This window comes from Nothobranchius furzeri, chromosome 17 (assembly GCF_043380555.1).
Source record: "Nothobranchius furzeri strain GRZ-AD chromosome 17, NfurGRZ-RIMD1, whole genome shotgun sequence".
Lineage (NCBI taxonomy): Eukaryota > Metazoa > Chordata > Actinopteri > Cyprinodontiformes > Nothobranchiidae > Nothobranchius > Nothobranchius furzeri.
Window position 1 is genome coordinate 53,480,658 of NC_091757.1, and position 20,905 is coordinate 53,501,562.

The window sequence follows — 20,905 nt, forward strand, 5'->3', positions numbered from 1 at the left end:
CGAAACGGAAAGCTGCATTTTTCTGCTCTATGACACTTTTAAGTCCCCAAAGGAAAGGTTTCTTCTGCCTGCAGGCAGAGGGCGGAAGAACACGACGGAGACCACTTCTGTAAACCTCAGAGCCACTATCGAGCTACAAGAAAGGTAGAAACGATTGGAATTATTTTGGTTTAAATAAATAAAACTTTTAGAGTGGTCAAAATAAAATTAAAATAAATGGGAATAAAACAAACACGGCATCTTAGATGAGCAGCTATTAAAAATTCCCTCCCCGAAAATAGTTTCACACATTTCCTTTATCGTTTTTTTTTTTTTTTTGCAAAACAGAAAATATATTTTCTATGATCTTTTGCCATTGTCTATTTAAAAAAAAAGATAGTACCAATTGATTTTTTCAAATACATCTACAGCTTTACAATAGCTCTAGCAACAATAGATCTTACAAATAAATGTATGAAAAAGGAAAAAAAAGCACATCATTTGACATAAAACAACTTTTTTTTACAGATAGGAGTTAAAAAGGGCAATAAGAAATATTATATAATAAACAATATAAAAAGAGATGGGTAGAAACAACGTTTGCTAATGAGATTCCTGAAGGGTCGTCTTCTCTTCGATAGCCTGTTTTAATATTTCTGCCAGCTTCAATCGGTCGACTTTATCAGAGAAGGCTCGCCCTGCAAAGAAAATACTCCCAGTTAAAGGCTTGGTGAGCATATAAATACAGAATACAGTTAGAAAAAATAAATAAATAAATAAAAAAGAACCAACATTCCCCCAGACGAGTAAAGCCTGATTCATGCGTCTCCGTCAGCGCGGAGACACGCAACGTCCTTGCGGGCCTGCCGGAGAGCTCCGCAAGGACGAACGGAGTCGAGCTCTCTTTTCCAAACATCCGTCAGTCGAGACGGACAACGCAAGCTTGTGATTGGTCAGGACGCCGCTGTCGTCTACACCGCCGCCATTGCGCCCTCAAAAACATAGAGAGAACCGAGGATAACAAGCGGCAGACACGGAGCAGCTTGAAGAATACCTCGCGAAAAAAACTCTAAAAACATGAACGTTTAATTCCCCGTGACTGGAGGAGAGAAAAGATGCGCAGCAAGCATTTTATTTGTGGACGGAAATGACAGGAAACGTGGGTTTAGAGGTGGGGAGCGCATGAAGAGGTGGAGGAGAATGAGAGACAAATATGTCTGTTAAAAAGTCTCTTATATACAAAAAAACACAATATAAACACACCATCTTGGACCGATACATGACAGGATACCACAGAACAGCGCTACGCCCTCTGCTGTCCTGCCCTGGAAATGCTTTGCAACACTCTCCAGGAGACGGAGAAGTACGAGAGCAAAACGCTTCCGTCTATCCGTGCGTGTCTGTCGCTTGCGGAGCTGACGGAGAAGCATGAACCAGGCTTAACGTTCGTGAAGCACAGTTAGCCATCGTTCTAGTGGATCGTTCTGCACGAGGCCCAGAAGCGTAGTGATGCACCGCTGCACCAAATGTACACTTTTGAGGCTGTTTTTGTTTTATGTGCTACACTTCCAGAACCATCTAGCTCATCAGTTCAGATTGGGCCAGACAGGAAGTTAAACACAAAAGCTGTGTAATACATCCACAAACTTTCTAAATAAAAATCACTTGTAGAATTCGGGTTGCTTAACCAATAAAAAAATAAAAAATAAAACTCAGTCATTTCCTGTGAAACCTCCGTAGTCACGGTCCTTGCTCGTTATCGAGTGAACAGTCTAAATTATGCATGGATCGCTTTTGCTGCCATGTTAGGCCGGGGACACACTGGCCGCGGAAGCGCCGCGAAAATGGGACCGCCTTCATTCGGCGCCCTTGTTAAGCTATTCTATAGACCACATGGGCCGCCGAAGCGCCGCGAATCGCCTCGCGCCGGCGCGCGCCGGCGCTCCAGCCCGCGCCGTGCAGCGATCATTTCGGCGTTGGCTCTATTTTTTTCGCGAGCCGCGGGTGAATCGCGTCAATTCTGGCAGGAAGTCAAACGTAGACATAAGAGGCAGGCCGGTAAAGTTAACAAAATAAAGCATTTCAAAATAAAATTCCGCAATAGTCAAATGTGTTCGTAAACAGACACTGCAGAAAAACCACACGAACACGCACACACATACACACACATCGAACTTGTGTGCGTGTGTGACCACGTGAAGGGGGGAGTGGTTTTGGGTGTCTTTTCACCGGAGCAAACAGGACAGAGAGGCAGAAAGTCTGAGGCAAGCAGTTAGGATGGACGACTTTAAATGAATTATGGAAGTTGAGAAACACAAGGAGCTGTACGACCCCCCAAAAATATGATTGTTTACGTACCCATGTCGGAAGAAACTGCTAGGATACAGCTGCAGAATTGGAGCGGGTTCCAAGAGATTCAACTGGCAGAAACAACTCATACCATAGGTTCACACACACACGCGCGCGCGCACGCGCACAAACACTCAAACGTAGGAAAAGAGCTGAGAAAAGGCAGAGAGGAAATGGAGGACACCAAGTGTTTAAAAGAAAAACTACAGCTGAGCCGAGGCGCGCCTCGACTGGGGCGCGTCTGATCTGAACTGAGGAGCGGCGAGCAGCGGCCGAATTTCGTGAGCGATTCGCTTCTCGGCGCTTCGTGGCGCTTCCGCGGCCGGTGTGTCCCCGGCGTTACACCTGAAATGCTCCTGATGGGAAGGGAGCTTGTGAATAAAACAAGTCTATTACGCTACGCGCCTCTTACACATCCAGTGGAAAGCCGGGGTGAGACCTGAGATCTGCTGCATGTAAAGCCGGGCGTACCTGTACATTTTTTACACTCGTAGCACTCAGCTTCAGCTCAAACTGTACGACTTCCTCGCAGGGCAGATCTCACGAGTCGTGCGCTCACACTGCACGACCCAGTTCTCGCATGCGACCTGACTGCTCCCACTGTACGTCTGGTAGCAACACGTCGGCCCTAAAAATATGCTAAAAATAGCAGTTTTTACACAACACGTCAAACTTTTTTGTCTTGTTTTGCCTGTTGTCCTTCGGGAGTGCTGCAGGGGACACACAGGGATTTATGGGGGTTGGATGAGGAAAACGAAATAAAGAAAGTAAATCTGTGTTTTGTGATCAGTTTAATTTGACACGAACACGACAAACACGCTTTCTTGACAATCTTTGTGAGTAAAAAAAACGTGTAGAAACAAAAACGAACAGCGTGTGTTATTAGGGAAATAGCGAGCGGCGTTGATGCATGATTGCGCATGCGCCGTGTGCGGTTCTGGTACTTTTTGGGTCGCAGCTGCTCGCAGCGCCACTTCAACAGTGCGATACCCTCACGAGGGACGAGCGAAATTTTAAACACGCCAGAAGTCCGTGCGACCTCACGACTGCTGATCGGTAGCTGGTCACGTGGTGTTAATCGCCTCTCGTAACCCCCTGTACACTACACGACGCTCAGCGCAAAACTCGCCCCGATGTCGTGGATTCTCGCACGAGTGGAAAATCGGCTCAAAAAAGTGAAAAAGTCGCACAGTGTACGCCCGGCTTAAGATGCCGACTACCTAAACCTACAGTCAGGTCCATAAATATTGGGACATAACATTTTTGGCTCTATACACCACCGCGATGGATATCAGATGAAACGAACAAGATGTGCTTCAACTGCAGACTGTCAGCTTTTATTTGAGGTATTTACATCCAAATCAGGTGAACGGTGTAGGAATCAACAGTTTGCAAATGTGCCTAATGGGACAGAATAAGAACCATTAATCAAACGTATAAATTTCAATGCTTGGTTGCAAATCCTTTGCAGTCAATTACAGCCTGAAGTCTGGAACACGCAGACATCACCAGACGTTGGGTTCCATCCCTGGTGATGCTCTGCCAGGCCTCTACTGCAACAGTCTTCAGCTCCTGCTTGTTCCTGGGGCGTTTTCCCTTCAGTTTTGTCTTCAGCAACTGAAATGCACGCTCAATCAGATTCAGGTCAGGTGATTGACTTGGCCATTGCAGAACAGTCCACTTCTTTCCCTTCAAAAACTCTTAAGTTGCTTTTGCAGTATGCTTTGGGTCACTGTCCATCTGGACTGTGAAGCGCCGTCCAACGAGTTCTGAGGCATTTGGCTGAATATGAGCGGATGATGTTGCCCGAAACACTTCAGAATTCATCGTGCTGCTTTTGTCAGCAGTCACGTCATCAATAAATACAAGAGAACCAGTTCCACTGGTAGCCATACACGCCCACGCCATGACACTTCCAGCACCATGCTTCACTGATGAGGTGGGATGCTTCGGATCCGTCTCCAGACTCTTCTCTTCCCATCACTCTGGTACAAGTGGATCTTGGTCTCATCTGTCCGTAGGATGTTGTTCCAGAACTGTGAAGGCTTTTTTAGATGTTTGCAAACTCTAATCTGGCCTTCCTGTTTTTGGGGCTCACCCATGGTTTACATCTTGTGGTGAACCCTCAGTATTCACACTGGTGGAGTCTTCTCTTGATAGTTGACTTTAGCACAGACACACCTACCTCCTGGAGAGTGTTCTTGATCTGGCCAACTGTTGTGAAGGGTGTTTTCTTCACCAGGGAAAGGATTCTTCAGTCATCCACCACAGTAGTTTTCCGTGGTCTTCCGGGTCTTTTGGTGCTGCTGAGCTCATCGGTGCGTTCCTTCTTTTTGAGAATGTTCCAAACTGTTGTTTTGGCCACGCCTAATGTTTTTGCCATCTCTCTGATAGGTTTCTTTTGTTTTTTCAGCCTAATGATGGCTTGCTTCACTGATAGTGACAGCTCTTTGGATCTCATCGTGACAGCAACAGATTCCAAATGCAAATCGCACACCTGAAATGACCTCTGGACCTTTTATCTGCTCATTGTAATAGGAATAATGAGGGAAGAACACACACCTGGACATGGAACAGCAGAGAAGCCAATTGTCCCATTACTTTTGGTCCCTTAACAAGTGGGAGGCACATATGCAAACTGTTGGAATTCCTACACCGATCACCTGATTTGGATGTAATTACCGTCAAATAAAAGCTGACAGTCTGCAGTTAAAGCACATCTTGTTCGTTTCATCTGAGATCCATTGTGGTGGTGTATAGAGCCAAAAATGTTAGCATTGTGTCGACGTCCCAATATTTATGGACCTGACTATACTTCACACAACCCAAATCAGAAATACAAATCCGTCCTTTTCAGATTTTTTTCTGAAACCAAAGAAAAGAGGTACGGACCGTCCCAGCTGAGTCCATGCAGACCGTCTCTCAGCAGCTTACAGTCTCTGTTGATCCTCCAGGCTTCATGCATCACCTCATTCAGCTTCTCATCCTCGTTCTCTCCTGGAATAACATAAATATTCACCTCAGAGGATTCTGTCTATGCATTTCTGCTGTCAGCAAGATTTGGTATAATTCTGTAAACCCCATAAAAAATCACATTTTCTGTAGAAAATAACAATAGATGAGGCTAAACTGTGTTTAGAATGATGGACTTGCAGCAACTGACCAGCTTGTGGTAGTATGCACTGTGCAATAACATCCCTTAGCTTTTCAAGCGCTACGTTGGAGTCTTCCCCTCCATTTTCTGGGTCATGAATCAAGAAGCCATCAGTTGGTTTGGGCCTGCAACATCGAGAACCAAGAGCAAACATAAGCATAGGATTCCTAATAAGGACTTGTCTGAAATGAGACCGTAATCGTACAAAGCTACAGCGTCGGTGCAGCAATATGAACGTATTAATACACTGATCATACACGAGCAGTTTCCGCTTCCTGAGAATGGGGTTGTTGACGGAGTTTAGTGGCTTCAGGCTGACGCTCAGATCCTGAATTCTCATGTTGGCCAGCTGCTCTGCGTGTGCCTGCTGGATGCCCGCCACGACGGCCTGGAAAAACATCACAGACTCGCCATAACGTCCAGAGGAAACGGACAAAAGATTCGTCTGTGGTGTCAACGCGGTTCCAGCTCACCTTGTCCATCATCATCTGCGGGGACGGCAGCACGTTGTCGAGCGCCTCGGTGCAGTTCAACCACGGGTGAGCCAAGACTCCGTCGATGGTCAGCCTCTCCTCTGGCTTCACCTTCAGCAGCCTGCAGGCAGATGAAAGGCATTAACGTGAAGGTTTAATCAAAGCGGGTGTGGAAAACTGGAGATGAACAAAAACTAAAAAAATAAATAAATAAATAAAAACTTGTATTGAATGAAACCATTTTTCATGAGTAATGCGAGGTTTAAGTTTCCTACAGTTTCTTACTCTTTACCACTTGAACCATCACACTTACGACCAGTGTTGGGAAACTTACTTTTAAAAAGTAATTATAGTTACCAATTACTTTGTCAAAAATGTAACTCATTTACTGAGTTACGAGATTATAAAAGTAACTAATTACCAAGAAAAATAACTACTTAGTTACTTTTTTCATTAAAGAATGCTAGAAAAATGGGTTAAATGAACTTAATTTACTATAAATTACTACAGTAGCGAAATATAAATGACGAATGACTGGAACTTAATAAAATGTATGTCCAAATGTTTTTATAAACCTGAATAATTTCAATAAATGAGCACTTAACTGGAGGAACTACTAACAGGAACATTACACTTATGTAGACTATTAAAAGGTCACTGTGTGATATTTAACAAGACCCCAATCAGCTAAAATTTATAATTTGCAAATAGAAACACCTGTAAAGGTTCCCGAGCCTTTAAATGGTCTCTCAGTCTAGTTAAATTACAGACATGAATGTAATTTTGTACAGTATTTAAAATTTTCCAGCTTCACATAATTGTGTGTTTTTAGCAGCATTTCTGTTGCTGGTAATCTAGTAACGGTTAAATAAATAAATAAAATCCTTTAAAATGACACTAGAAGAGGCACAAGCCTGATGGAGGACTTGCATTTACTAACTTGGGTCAGACCCAACCACAGAAGAGCTGAAGCTGGATGGTAAACACACACAGGTAGTTCTGATAACACCTGAGCTCCATGACGTGTGAGACTGATGCATCAGTGTTACAGCGGGACTAAAGACATGATCAGAAACAGGTTACAGCTGGATGATCTAGGAAGGTAGAAGATCAGGACGTCTGAGAGGTGAACAGGTGAGCGGACCTTTGGGACGTCCCGCTGTCACGCTAAGAAGGGCGTAGACTATTCATCACGTCTTCCTCGTTCTTCACGGCCGTGATGCTCTTGGATGAAAACATCTACCTCTTTAGCTCCTGATCAGCTGATGACAGCTTCAACACACCGCGCTGCTTAACGCACGCATTTCCTTATCAGTAACAGAAACAAAGTTTGGATAAATGAAAGACGGTAATTAATTAGTTTGCTCGTTACTGAAAGAAATATTTTTTTTTTAGTAACGCGGTTATTATAAACGGCGTTATTCCCGTCGCTGCTCTGTTGTGTCTACAGAATGCAGCGACTGAGACAGTGAGGGTCTCCGCCCACCCGGCCAATCATCATCGTGTTTGTAAGTGCGTTACCGACACCTCTCTCTCCCTGGCTGCAGCTGAAGTGTGGCGGTCTGAAAGCCTCACACTGTTGCTCAACGTTCGACAAGCACATAGTAACGCACAACCAGTAACGGTAACGGCGTTGCAACAGTGGGAAAAGTAACTAATTAGATTATTCCGTTACCTAAAAAAGAACGCCGTTAATTTGAACGCCGTTATTCCCATCACTGCTTACGACTCAACTGTCTGACAAGAGGGAAAAAAAGGATTTTCAAAAGAGGAAAAAGCACAAAGGCCCACTTGCGTACGACGTCCTTCGCCATCTCAGAGATCTGGCTCCACTCGTCTTCGGGAAAATCAAAGCTGCCCGTCATGATCTTCTTCCTCATGTCCTTTGGGATGGTGCGACTGTGATGTTTGGAGTAGAACGGAGGATAGCCGCACAGCATTACGTAGATGATCACACCGAGGGACCACAAGTCGCAGCTCTGCAGGGAAACAAAAGGTTTTAGGTCATTCACCCACAAAGAGAAAAAACCCTAAGTACTCAAATGTTTTGTCTTACACAGCAAACTCGCCGATGCAAAGAGTACACTATAACTGAACAAACATGTTTCCTTTTAGAAAAGAATGATAAAAATATTTATCTATTCTTTGGTGTTACAAATATGAAGCATCTACTGTAAAAATGTGGGAAAAAGTTCAGATCCCAATAAACCAAACAAATAAGTTGTAAACAATGAGTCCTAGCAATTTCCCTTCAGAGAAATGAGCATAACACGTCGGGTGTTGCTCTCTGCAGTGGAAGACAACGATTAGATATTGATGCCAAGAACGATGACATGCTTTAATAAATATCAAATTACTGTTTTTTTTTTCCATATTTAGTGACATAAATCTTATCACAGATGTTGCATTTTGCCCCGTTGCCATTTAATTTGACTAAATGCAGCCAAACGTTTGTTAGAGATGGGTACCGAATTCGGTACTTTTTAAGGTACCGACCGAATTCCATAGTACCGACTGAGCACCGATTCACGTCATTTGAAACGGTCCTCGTTTCGGTGCCCGTCCTTCACAACGAGAACTTGCCTAGACAGCTGCGCATGCGCAAGAGCGTTATGTCGTCGGTCGCTGCGAGCGAGTTGTAAACAGAGCAGCATGGTAGAAAGAACGCACGCTAACGCTTGGGTCCACTTCACTAAATGTGATGGGTAACTGGGTGATGATGAAACCAGCGACAACGATCTAAGTGAGACATCCTCATCTTAATCTGCTCCGGTAGGTAAATAAAATGTTTAAGATAAAGTTAGTTTGATATGTTAGCTTCCGTTCCGCTAATGGTGCGTTCGCTTTCTCCTCGGAACTCCGAATTTCCGACTGGAAGAACATGAACACGCTCTCAAGTTTGGCTTCACTTTACTAAATGCGACGGGTGATTGGGTGAAGATGAAACCAGCTACAACGATCTAAGTGTGAGGCATCATCGTTTTAATCTGCTCCAGCAGCTAAATAAACTGTTTAAGATAACATTAGCTTGATAAATTAGCTTCCATTGCCACCATTGTTATCAGCTAATGGTGCGTTTGCTTTCTCCTCGGAAATTCTAACTTCCCAGTAGGAAAAATCAAAAGAAAAAGGACGGCAAAAGGAATGAAGATACACAGTAAATTTAGTTCACAGTAAAGATGTTTGCTTCAGTTTAATTATCAGCTTATAAAACTACAAGGATGATGTTAAAATACAAACAGTTGTATGTTATTTATCGTGATATTTATCAAATTGGTTATATATTGAGAAAAATATGTATTTTATTATAAAGGAGAATTAAAATATTAAACACTCAAAAGTATCTAAAATTGGTACCCCGTTATAGATTCCTAGGTACCGGGATTTAGTACCGAATCTATTCAAATGCCAAAGGTACCCATCCCTATTTTCTTAAGTCCTCTACATCAGAATTACCGTGGTCACGTAACAATGGGGGAACAGAGCAGTTTGGATCATTAAAAGTGTGGTTCACTCATTTAATCTATACATTTGTGGTACTCTCCGGTAGGAATGCACGCCTTGCAGCCGTTCTCAGGGCAAAAAAAGCTCTGAAACGCTTGGATCAGCACAAACAAGTCTGCTGCAGCAGAATATGGTGGCACAAGGCAGGACTTGTAGTCTTTATTTCCTGATATTTGGACTTCTCGCCTCGAATTGGATAACAGCGACACGACTCTACCGCTGACTTGCAACATGGATGTTTTATCTCCACAAACAACAAAAGCCTGGAGGAGTTCTGCTGTGTGGTGGTGTTGCTAATGCTAACAGTTAGCTTCAAGTAGTTGAGATGCTCTCTGCTGATTCCTGGACACCAAACCAACAACAGTCTTCCCTGTCGTGAGTCAATATGGGTGAACCCGTGAATGTTAAGTGACAGTGTGACGTAGATCTGTCAGGCTTTTCAAATCCTAGAGTTTCACCAGGGCTGCGCGTGGTTAGAGCGGTTGTCTTGCAGCAAGAAGGTCCTGGGTTCGCTTCCCGGCCTGGGATCTTTCTGCATGGAGTTTGCATGTTCTCCCTGTGCATGTGTGGGTTCTCTCCGGTACTCCGGCTTCCTCCCACAGTCCAAAAACATGACTGTTGGGTTAATTGGTCTGTCTAAATTGTCCTTAGGTGTGTGTGTGTGTGTGTATGTGTGTGTGTGCATGATAGTTTTTCCTGTGTGTCTCTGTGTTGCCCTGCGATGGACTGGCTCTCTGTCCAGGGTGTACCCCGCCTGATTGCCCGTTGACCGCTGGAGATAGGCACCAGCCCCCCCGCGACCCTTGGTGGACAAAGCGGGTTCAGCCAATGGATGGATGGAGTTTCACCATCTATTTTCTATCAGAAGCTGATGCAGGAAATAGGTGTAGGAGACTATTTTCATGTTCAGCCTGCATGAAAAGCTCACAGTGACTGATTATAATCAGGAATAATCATTAAAAATGTTTTTTCAGAGTTCCACACCTTTAAAAGGCACATTTCACTGGGAAAGTACCGAAATTTAACACCAAAAAGGATATGTTTTCCAGTACCTACTGAATGATTTCGGTAGGTACCAAGTTTCATTACCTAGCCCTAGGTGCTGCCCTTGTTTATTTTTGCCATTCCTAATATACAAATAAATAAAAGAAACTCAAATAAAAGTATCCTAAAGGTGGAAAAGGACTCGCTCTTCAGAGGTTTTGTTCCTGTCTGTAATTAGAGCTCAGAATAAACTCACATGCATTAAATACGAGTTAAAGAACCACACGATACAACCCTAACCCCATTTACTCCTTGAGGCTCTTTATAAGAAATGTTCTAGTTGGAATCATAAAGGCTCTGAATTGGGTTCAGAGCCTTTCCACAGAGTGGGAATGCTCATTCGTTTACCTTGTTATACGTGTAAGGAGTTGGCGAGGTAGGTATGATTCCAGACTTTTCCTTCTGGTGCCTTCTTTGAGCCTCAAGTACCTGGAAATAAAAATATAAACGATGTTTCTGTGGGTTCATGAAGGTCAGTGTTTCCCCTAGGAATTTTTCCAGCTGTGGGGGTGGGGGGGTGGGGGATTTTGACACGTCTCACCTTTATGTTAATATTGTTTTATTTGATGCACTCCACTTTGAACTGCACCAATCCAGCAACTGCTGCATTTAATAACTAGTATTAAAGGTGACTACAGCAACATTTGCACAAAAATAATTTTTGTTTTAAACTCTCAGTGACACACTTTGCAGGGGGGGGATTTGGCATTTAATTTTTCTTGGCGTCTGGAAAACGTCTCTTTCTGCCCCCTTTATTTGACTTCTGTCCCCTTTATTTTGGTCCAAGACCATTACTGGGCTGGCCCTGTTAAACACATTCTACACCCCTGCTTAGTAGACTTAATGAAGTATTTTTAAGCCAGTATAAAAATGACTGAAACACAAATTTACATATTTGGCATTATTGACCAAAAACTTTGATTTAATTTATTTGTTACGAACATCAAGATGCATTACAGTGAACATTATAATAAAGTACATGTTTCCAGTGCAGAGAGGAGACAACCCATAGAAGCACTGATTTGATCTCATTTCAGAGAAAAATAGAACAGGTCAGATGCATCTAATAAATACAATTATAACAAACTCAGGAATCTGTTTCTTTGCTTCGTTGTTCTGGTGCTGAAATATCACTGATGCGGATCAAAGGAGATCCACAGATGAATGCACCTCTTATTTATTATTTGGAAATTAGTGGGTGTGGTTTACATCAATACATTATTTTAAATCTGAAATTGATACGGATTGATCAGAAGTTGTACGTGTTGTTTACAGAACAGCCTCAGAATTGAGATTAAATAGTTTTGATCACAATAGTAAAAGTATTACAGAACAAGTTCTTCAGTAAAATCAGAACATTAATATTTAAGTGCATAAATTAATGCATCTGAACTCATGCAGTAGCAACTAGGAAATATGAAATACTAGAACCGTTTTATTTTAATTTGATTAAACTGACTTTTTCCTAACGTTGTTGGCATTTTCCCCACACACAGTTAAACAAAACAATGTTGATTAGTGTGTGTGTGTGTGTGTGTGTGTGTGTGTGTGTGTGTGTGTGCGTGCGTGCGTGTATGGGCCGGACTGACTGAGCTCCCGGCTGCAGTTTTGTATGTAGGGAGGGGCGGGCGCTCTATGTGACTGGCCAATCACAGAGCGAGAAGACAGTCAGTTACCCGATGAGGATTTTCCTTCAGCACGATTACAGATATTTACGAGTTTTACTCGTTTCATGCTCGTATTCGTCAAAAATGCTTTATCCGTACCCGATACTCGTCTGAAATGAGTATACGGCTCATCCCTAGCTGTAACCACTCTGCCCTGCCTCCTCCTCCTTGCTGCCTGCCGGCTGTGATCACAAGCAACAACAGAGTAGTCCCGCTGCTTCTTCGGGAAACAGCGCAAAAAATAAATAAATTTAAAAAAAAATCAATAAAACTTGGGATCTTGTAGGTGTGGCGCTGGGATTTCAGCCGTGGCGGGCCGCCACGGCTACACCTATGTAAGGGAAACACTGAAGGCAAAGCAGGTGAACATGTACGAGGCGTGTTTGTACCTGAGGTGCTACGTAGTACGGGGTGAACTGAGGGGTCATCAAGTCTCCTTGATCTATTTTAGCAAAGCCAAAGTCACACAACTTCACAGGTGCGTCCTGCAGAATAAACGCATAAACCACGAATCATAATTTAGCTGCTTCAATATTAAACAACCTGATTTTACAATGTTTTCAAAGTTTTATTAGTGTTGCAGAAAAATATTAAAGTGTATTTGTTCAAAAATTAACCAAAACCACAACAGATTGGACAGTTCAGCATTATCTGGGTCAAAATCTGTTCTTTATAGCTCAAATAAAATCCTTTATAGTTTTAATTTGTTTGCCATCACCTCTAGTTGTACTGGTATTGTTGATGATGTCATCAGTGTGTGCACGAGAGCTCACCAGAGAGTTATCTTTGAACAGCAGGTTCTCTGGCTTCAGGTCACGGTGTGCAATATTCATGCAGTGGCAATGTGCCAACGCTTGACTGATCTGCAGATAGATGTGACATCACACCCGTTTCAACACCAATAAACAAAAATAAAACAAACACCTCGCAGGAAACGAGGAACGAGAGGCTTCCACCTGTTTCGTGACCTGACTGGCCATCTTTTCGGTAAAGTGCTGGTGCTGACTGATTCTGTGGAAGAGCTCGCCGCCCTCCATCATCTCCATGACGATCAGGAGCCTCGCTCTGGAAACGACGATAAATTACATAGATGGTCACAAGAACACGCTGCTGTTAACGGGAAAACATGCTAACAAGCTTCCACCTTGAGCTGGATTCGTGAGGGAACTGAACACTGTTGGCGTACACCTCCAGGATTCGCACGACGTTTGAATGGTTGGCACACATCATATGGAGACGCACCTAAACGGGTAAGAACGCAATTAACTGAGCACAGAATTATCATTAAAAACAAACAAACATCCTAATATGACGAGATAAAGGGGGGCGTGTTATAATCCTGTATTTCTGTCAGTGTCAACTTTCACAGTTCGTCAGCAGGAACTTGAGAAGCAAATCTTGTTTTCGCTGCTTTGATCTAAACAGCGGGCTGCTAAGGACACAAAGAAGCTGCTAGACAAACTGTTCTCCGGAAGACAACATTTGGGACAAAGAAGCTCGTACAAACAGAGCGGCGCGCGGGAGACGGAGTGACGGGGAGAGAAAAAGGAATGGATGAAGACTGATAACACGCAGACAGAACAAGGCGTTTTGATGCAGCTGAAGACACGAAACAACAGGGATTAATCACAGTCGTGACCCTGTTCTCACCTCATTTCTGGCCTTTGGTCGATCGATGAGGATTTTCAGGGCCAGGCGTTCCTGACTTGACTTCTTCACACACACTCTGGATGAGAGAGAAAGGAAAGGAAAGATCCGACATAATTTTCTGTAATCTCGATGGGAATTTCATATTCGAGTGTTTACTGATTCATTTGTTTTTCTTCTTTATCTCCAAAGAATGTGACAATTTCACTCATGTTTTTCTGTTTTGTTCACAAACTGTACTCAGTTCAACAGAGCTTTGACAAAACTCAATCGATTCTGGTTTTGAAGGCTGATAACGATTACCGATTTTTGTTCAGCCCTTACTTGTCAATCGTGATTTTCCATGTGGGAAGGCTGGCTGGCTTATGAACCAAACGTAATATTACAAAATCTGAGTTTCAGATTGATCAGTTAACTCATTCAATTCAATTCAAGTTTATTTATAAAGCGCCAAATCACGACAAGAGTCGTCTCAAGGCACTTCACATAGTAAACATTCCAATCCAGGTCAGTTCATTAAGCCAATCAGAAAAAAGTTTCCCAGCAAATTCCATCAAGTTAAAATTGACTTTACAGCAATCCCCATACTAAGCTAGCATTTGGCGACAGTGGAGAGGAAAATTCCCTTTTAACAGGAAAAAACCTCCAGAGGATCCTGGCTCAGTATGGGGATGGAGAAGACAGAGCAGACACACACACACACACACACGCGCACACACACACACACACACACACACAACATATATACCAAGTAGTGTTTCTATGGTGAGAGCTAAACTTTATTGTATTTATCCTAGTGAATCTATTGTTAAACGGGTAAACTAGTAGTAGCACATTCAATGTCAAAGAGAGTAAAATGTTATCAGGAGAGGGAGAATTTTTAAATGGTTAGCAACAGTGTTCAAGCCGATGTTCAAACTCATTCACTGCCATTTATGATTAAAGTCGTCATTTGCATTTCTTTTTTACTGGGCGGGCGTCCGAACGAGCCCCTGCACCGTGAGAACAAACATCCCAGCTCTAAAGCCGATCTTCATCCGCGTACGTTACACGTCACGTGATCAGGAAGCAGAAAATCCATGTGTTAGGAGATCGTTTTGGGCCGCTGCTGTAAAGAAAGTGAGGCACGAACTGGAAAAGCTTCTGCCGATCACAATTCAACAACGGATTATGAAAGAATGGATATTGCTCGAAACGCTCGGATTCTTCCTGATGTAAGAGGGGAGTCTTTGTTTTGGTAGTTTTGGCGTTGACATCATAGAGCGCAATGTTCTGTAAGTCTTCAAAAAACAGTAAAAATACTCCAAAAACGCTGGTATCGAGAGGCTATTCTGGTCGGGAAACAGCCGGCAGTTAATGAGTTAAAATGCTAAATATCCACCGATTCCGATCAACATCTGATTTTTTTTTTTTTTTTTACTTGTGAAGTGGTTCATTTGAACAACATCAAAGGCTTTGTTTCCAGGACTCTAAATATTGTTTGACATTTGGGGCACATTTATACTCTGTTGTAAAAATGTATTCTTAACAAAACGTTCCATTTTCAGATTTCATCTTCAGACAAAATCGTTCCCCCTCTAATCTGCAAAAATCTAAATATTCGCATTAAAACAGCCACCTCTGGCCCTTTCACTCAGATTACCACATTAAAGTATTACCAAAGGAAGCACCCTTCTTTGACCAAAGGTCACTCCACGAGAGAGAATTACCCACCTAATGAATCACAGAGTTGGACAGAGAAGAAGTGGTTGGAGGGAGTTTGGGAGGGTGGATGAGAAAACCACATCAACAGAGCAGAAAAGCGACTCAAACACGACACGGGATGTGCAAGAGCGTCTCAACAAAGAACCAGCCCAGCGTGAATCGCAGTGTTCGGATGGAGGGATGATGAGGCGACTTCTCATTGTTCTCATCATTTCAGACTAAAACGTCACTTGTAAAATAAATAATGATTTGCTCTCTACTGATCCAGACCTGGGATGGCTTTGCAATGCAAAATAAACAAATAATAAAGCTTCTAGCATCATTAATGCACTGGAAGATTGTTTTTTTCCATTCAACAACCAGAATCTGCTCCATCATCATCATCTCTGCAACGATGATCTAATCCCACACTGTAGAGGCTGGGGTGTCGTCTCATCAATCATATTATGAGATTTTAGAAGATAGAGTCCTAATGATTTAGAATTTAAAACTACAAAGTCTGATCCAAACAACACACACACGTTAAAGGGGAAATAGGCAGTTTTGGCCTGCTTTTAGCACCCCCTAGTGCCCATTAGTAGAACCGAAAGCAAAATGTATCTCCTCACGGTGCGTTCTTCTTTTTGACACCTTAAAGGGACTTTACGGACTTTTGAATTTTTATGCTCGCAATTGCCCCCTCAGGCCAAAAGCGTAACGGCAGCTTCAATAGTAGGCTCGTGCACGAGGCGCGCATGCTGTACGTGCACACTCCTTAACGAAAATAGCAGCTGAGACAGTCCCTTGTGTGTGTGTGTGGCCCGGAGGACAGGAGAACACGCAGCTAATTAATTAAATAATTTGGTTCTGTACCTTTCTCTTCAGCACAGCCGACAAAGGTTTATGATGGGTCAGTCCTCCTGCATGCTCAGATCATTCCCTTCCCTTGCTTGAAAAATTGTTCCAAAATGAAAGTTGAACCCACATCTTTTTTAATCTGTGAATTCAATGCCGTTCGGCCAGTCTCAAATAAAAATTTGGGCATCTTACTGTAAAAAAATATACAATTAATGTAAAAAATAAACTCTAAATGAACTATGTTCACATCCAGAATCAAACCCAGGTCTTCTGCATGAGAGTCAGACATCTTACTAGGTGAGCTACACTCTAGTAACATTCACAGTATCTGTAACTTTTATATCCTTGATGACAGCTGAAACGTCAATCCAAAGAACGGTTCGGAGCGAAAATGGCTATTTTGTTGCTAATTTGCAGGAAATATCTAGAAGAAAGTTCTACAGAAAGTAGCTAAGGGTCCTCAGAAATGTAGCTAGCTTTGTCACTAGGCGTTAGGAACAGCAACAAAGTGGCACTGCCTCTCTCTCTGCTGCTAAAGCTACAGATAGTAAATGCTACGGGCTATGCCTGAGCGTGAACGCGCATGAAGCAGCCTGCTCGACCCGAGCATCTCTCTTTTTCTGTGATTTTACAGAAAAACAGGTAGTCACAGTAAAAATGCCAGGGCTCATTCTACAGGACCAGGGCATTGCAGGAGAATGTATGAAGGAGACATTTATTATTTCTATACATGTTTTGGCTGTCAAACTTCCATAATGCCCCTTTAATCTAGCAGCTGAAATGTCTCCCCAGCTTTCCTTAGTGTCTTGAGGAGTGATTCAAAACTAAATTAGACAAATCAGCTGTGTTCATGATCTAAAACACACAGGAAACGTGCTGGAAGCAGACTGCAGTGCCAGGTAAATCAGCTCTAATTTTTCCAAACGGAGCAGCGCCAGATCTGAAGTTGCAAATGGAATATTCTGGCCACATGGGGTTGACAGGGGGTGGGTGGCCTTTCATTAACCCTGTAAAAGGTCATTTTAGCACATACTGGCTCAAGAAAATAATTTAAAAATAATATGAAAATTTGCATTGAGCCCCAAACTGTCCCAGTTTGATTCCGCAACTTGCACAACAACCAAAATAATTCCATCCCCATAAACCTCAGATTAAAATCCTAAATATTAGTAGTGAAATTAATATAATCTTTATTATTATTTTTTTTTTTTCAAATATTGAATTTGTGATTTGATTAAAGCAACATGCACACAATCGGACCGGAGAAAACATATGAAAGCCCCTCACCTGACAGGCCCACTGATCCCAGCTCCTAACTTCTGTGTCCAGTTTATGTTGTATTCATCCAGAATCGACGTCTCCTGTTCAGGAGGAACGGGAAAGAGAGCGTGTCAGACGTTTAAATAAAGGGGAAAAAAAGGTGACGTGTTAATCACATAACAAGCTCATAAATCATCAAATGTGACCGTACACAAAACAGTTGGGTAAACATATGAGAGAAAGGAAAAATATATGTTTTGTTAAAAATTGAATATTTCCAGGAATCAAAATAAGCTTTTTGGTTTTAAATACCACTGAATTTAGTAAACACGACTGACAATGTCAAAAATAGTACTCTGTATTTTCCAGCTCCGAGTCGTGTCATAGTTAAATATCAGTTATCTGCTTTCACAACAGTGTGATCCTGCGTAATCATTTGTGGACAAAGACAGTTTAACAAGTCTGGGAAAGATTAACAAAGCTAAGATAAGACTGTGATGCAACCTAGAATCATAATGCAACTGAATGAGTTGAAACCATATTCATCTGCTTTTTATCTGTGGTTCTAGAGGACAAAACCCCCATAGGATTAAACAGTATATCTAGTCTGCTTTACATTAACATGAAGAATGGTGCTCTGACGATTAGACTCATTTATGCCACTAGGATGAGTTAATGAATGAACTGGGTCTTTGGATTATGAGAACACACAAGTCTGTACAAATGAAAATGACAGAATATTAAAGAATAAATGACTATAAAAGTGGTAACACCGTAAATCCAATGTGTTCCAGGTGAAGCTTAAAGCTACATTATAATGTTGAGTATTTAAAGAGCAAGTCACCCCCTGCCAGATTCTTACTCAACTCCCACTTCCTGTTTGAAAAATGCAACAAATGCTGTTGCCTAGCAGACCGAGAGGGTGGAGCCACGAACAAATACACACACTCACCACACTGTGACATCATAATGTACCAGTTTACATCATAGCATACCTCTTAGCCAATAGCGGTGGCAGATTTAAATTCAAATGCAGTGCAGAATTTTTACCTGACAACGGCACAACACTGACAGTTTCAGGCAGAAAATTTAAATTTTAACTAAAATGCACTATAGTGCTAAACTATTGACTACACGTGTCTGCAGCACGATTAGACATGCATTTATATAGTTTATCAGGAAAAAAATAGTTGATTTGGGGGTGACTTGCTCTTTAACTTTCCACCACAGTAAAACTCATCTCTCCTCTCCATGCTAAGATCTAAACCAAAAGATTCAAATAAGCATCATTTTTTAATATAAAATTGTTTGTCACGTATTACTGAAGACAATTAAACAAAGGCCATTTAATAAATGGATGATATTTCCTGTTTTTTCTCACCTTGATGAACTTCTCTGCGTTATCCTCCGACATGGTGCTCTGCTCCGGACAGTCGAGTCTGTGGCCAGTGTCAGAAAGTAGAGACAAAGCGTTTATTCTGACCTTTACAAGGGTTCGGTCTGCCTGGGCTGGACCAAGGTTTGTTATATCACTACTAATGACAAGATCGGGGCATTACGGCACGATGACATTCGGCCACCGACCAGCCAAAGCCGAGTGAGGTCCGCCGGGCGCCCCGAAGCCCAGCAGCGGGTGCGATGCAACGTCAGATCAGGCCAGCTCGACTCACAGCGTCGGGGTCCGACTCGCTCTTCCACTCGCCTTAAATTCACTGTAGTGACCATGTAGAGTTTCAGACTCTGGGCAGAGTCACCAAAAAGCCGAAGTCGAGCGTGGACTAGCCCACCACTTTCGGTGGCGCAGTGTGGGTGCAAGTGATATTTTTAGCCAGTGAAACGCAGCAAACTGTTAGCTCTCTGGCAGCTGACTCCGCCGGTAGCCCTCCTGGTCTCGCTTAGAACAGATTACCGCACAAAAGCAGTCGAGGGAGCTAAATGCGAACGAAGACGAGATCTAAACAAAACAACTAACCTCAGTAAAAGCCGATCTGATCCAAGGCTACGAGCACACTGCGTTCCCAACGGCTTACGTCGTCGAACTATACGCCGCTATCGAGCTGGCTAAGTTTTCTATCCCCGCTGAAAACCGCGGAGATTAACATTCTTCAATAAAGCAGCGCAGTAACCATTAAAACTCGTACAGCACAAGGACAGTGCGACAAAACCGGAGGGGGTAAACATATTATGTTCTCTCTGGAAGTTAAAGAGGTACCCACATCTCTGAACTATTTTGCTACTCGTCAGAGGAATACCCCAGTCACAATAGCTGTCCATCCAGAACGCCTGATGACAATCAGCGCCAAATTTCTGAAAATCACAGCAATGCGCAAACACAACACTTCCATCTATTAAATCGCATGTGTAGGCTGGTATTCAATATTTTAAAAAACATTATGTCTCGATTAGGTTTTTACCAACAACTTATTAATCCAGTGTGCTTTAAGAGGACAGTACTACGGGTCCCCTTTGAGTTCAAGTTTGGATTTTCACGCTTTAATCTAAAATGTTTGCTCTACTTACACACACGCGCGCACACACACAATTAAATCAGATAATATAACTGATGTAAGGTTCATAAAAGTTATTAGATGATCAACTATTATTATTATTATTTTACATTATATAAACATTTAAATTCTTACAGTTCTGACTGGACATTTGTCACATTATAGTGACTTGTGATTTACATTGATCTGATCTCTTTATTGCAAACAGCCTGTATTTGATATAGTGCTTTTTGGGGTCCTAGAACCCTCTGAGGTAGCCTGGCCTGCCAGACTCCTTCTCTGTTTTATTCTGCACAGAGAAAGGCGTATTCTTTCTCTGTGAAGAATTAAACAGAGGACGAGTCTGGCAGGCCAGGCTAGCTCTGATGTGCTGTACAGCACAATCAGTCACTCTCTCATTCACACACGCATTCACACCCTGGTGGTGATGATCATATAGATATATATCTGTGGTGATGATAAGCTACAATGTAGCCATAGCTGCCCTGGGGCTCACTGACAGAAGCGATGAGGACAGACATTGGTTCTACCAGTTCCTTCAACCACCACCAACAGGCAATGTGGGTTAAGTGTCTTGCCCAAAGACACAACGAAACCAACAGACTGAGCGGGGCTCAAACCTGCAAATCTCCAATTACGGGGCAGTCACTTAACTTCTCTGCCCCTCTGATCCAGGTTCTGGTGGTCAGGAACTCTTCATTACTGCAGAGACACAGTGATGACAGATTTGCCACTATATTTAAAAAGTCTCTGTGTTGATGAATTACTCATCTGTTTCTG

At 42.6% G+C, this 20,905-nt stretch overlaps 1 protein-coding gene across 3 annotated transcripts; it reads right to left on the bottom strand.

The window, feature by feature from the left end:
* Positions 1–397: 397 nt before the first annotated feature.
* On the bottom strand, positions 398–19,907 carry mapkapk5 (MAPK activated protein kinase 5). Of its 3 annotated transcripts, none has more exons than XM_015972925.3 (15): positions 19,835–19,907; positions 19,000–19,057; positions 17,646–17,719; positions 13,821–13,896; positions 13,315–13,412; positions 13,127–13,235; positions 12,944–13,033; positions 12,560–12,655; positions 10,852–10,932; positions 7,747–7,934; positions 5,956–6,076; positions 5,740–5,870; positions 5,492–5,607; positions 5,221–5,325; positions 398–677 (listed from the first exon to the last, which is right to left on the bottom strand). In XM_015972925.3, the coding sequence occupies exons 2-15, from the start codon at positions 19,030–19,032 to the stop codon at positions 583–585; spliced, it is 1,413 nt and encodes a 470-aa protein (XP_015828411.1). In that variant the 5' UTR covers positions 19,033–19,057; positions 19,835–19,907; the 3' UTR covers positions 398–582. The 3 variants fall into 3 exon arrangements, with proteins under 3 accessions (XP_015828411.1, XP_015828410.1, XP_070402264.1); XM_015972924.3 differs by lacking the exon at positions 19,835–19,907 and adding an exon at positions 19,591–19,788; XM_070546163.1 differs by lacking the exon at positions 19,835–19,907 and having other exon boundaries at positions 19,000–19,263.
* Positions 19,908–20,905: the final 998 nt, after the last annotated feature.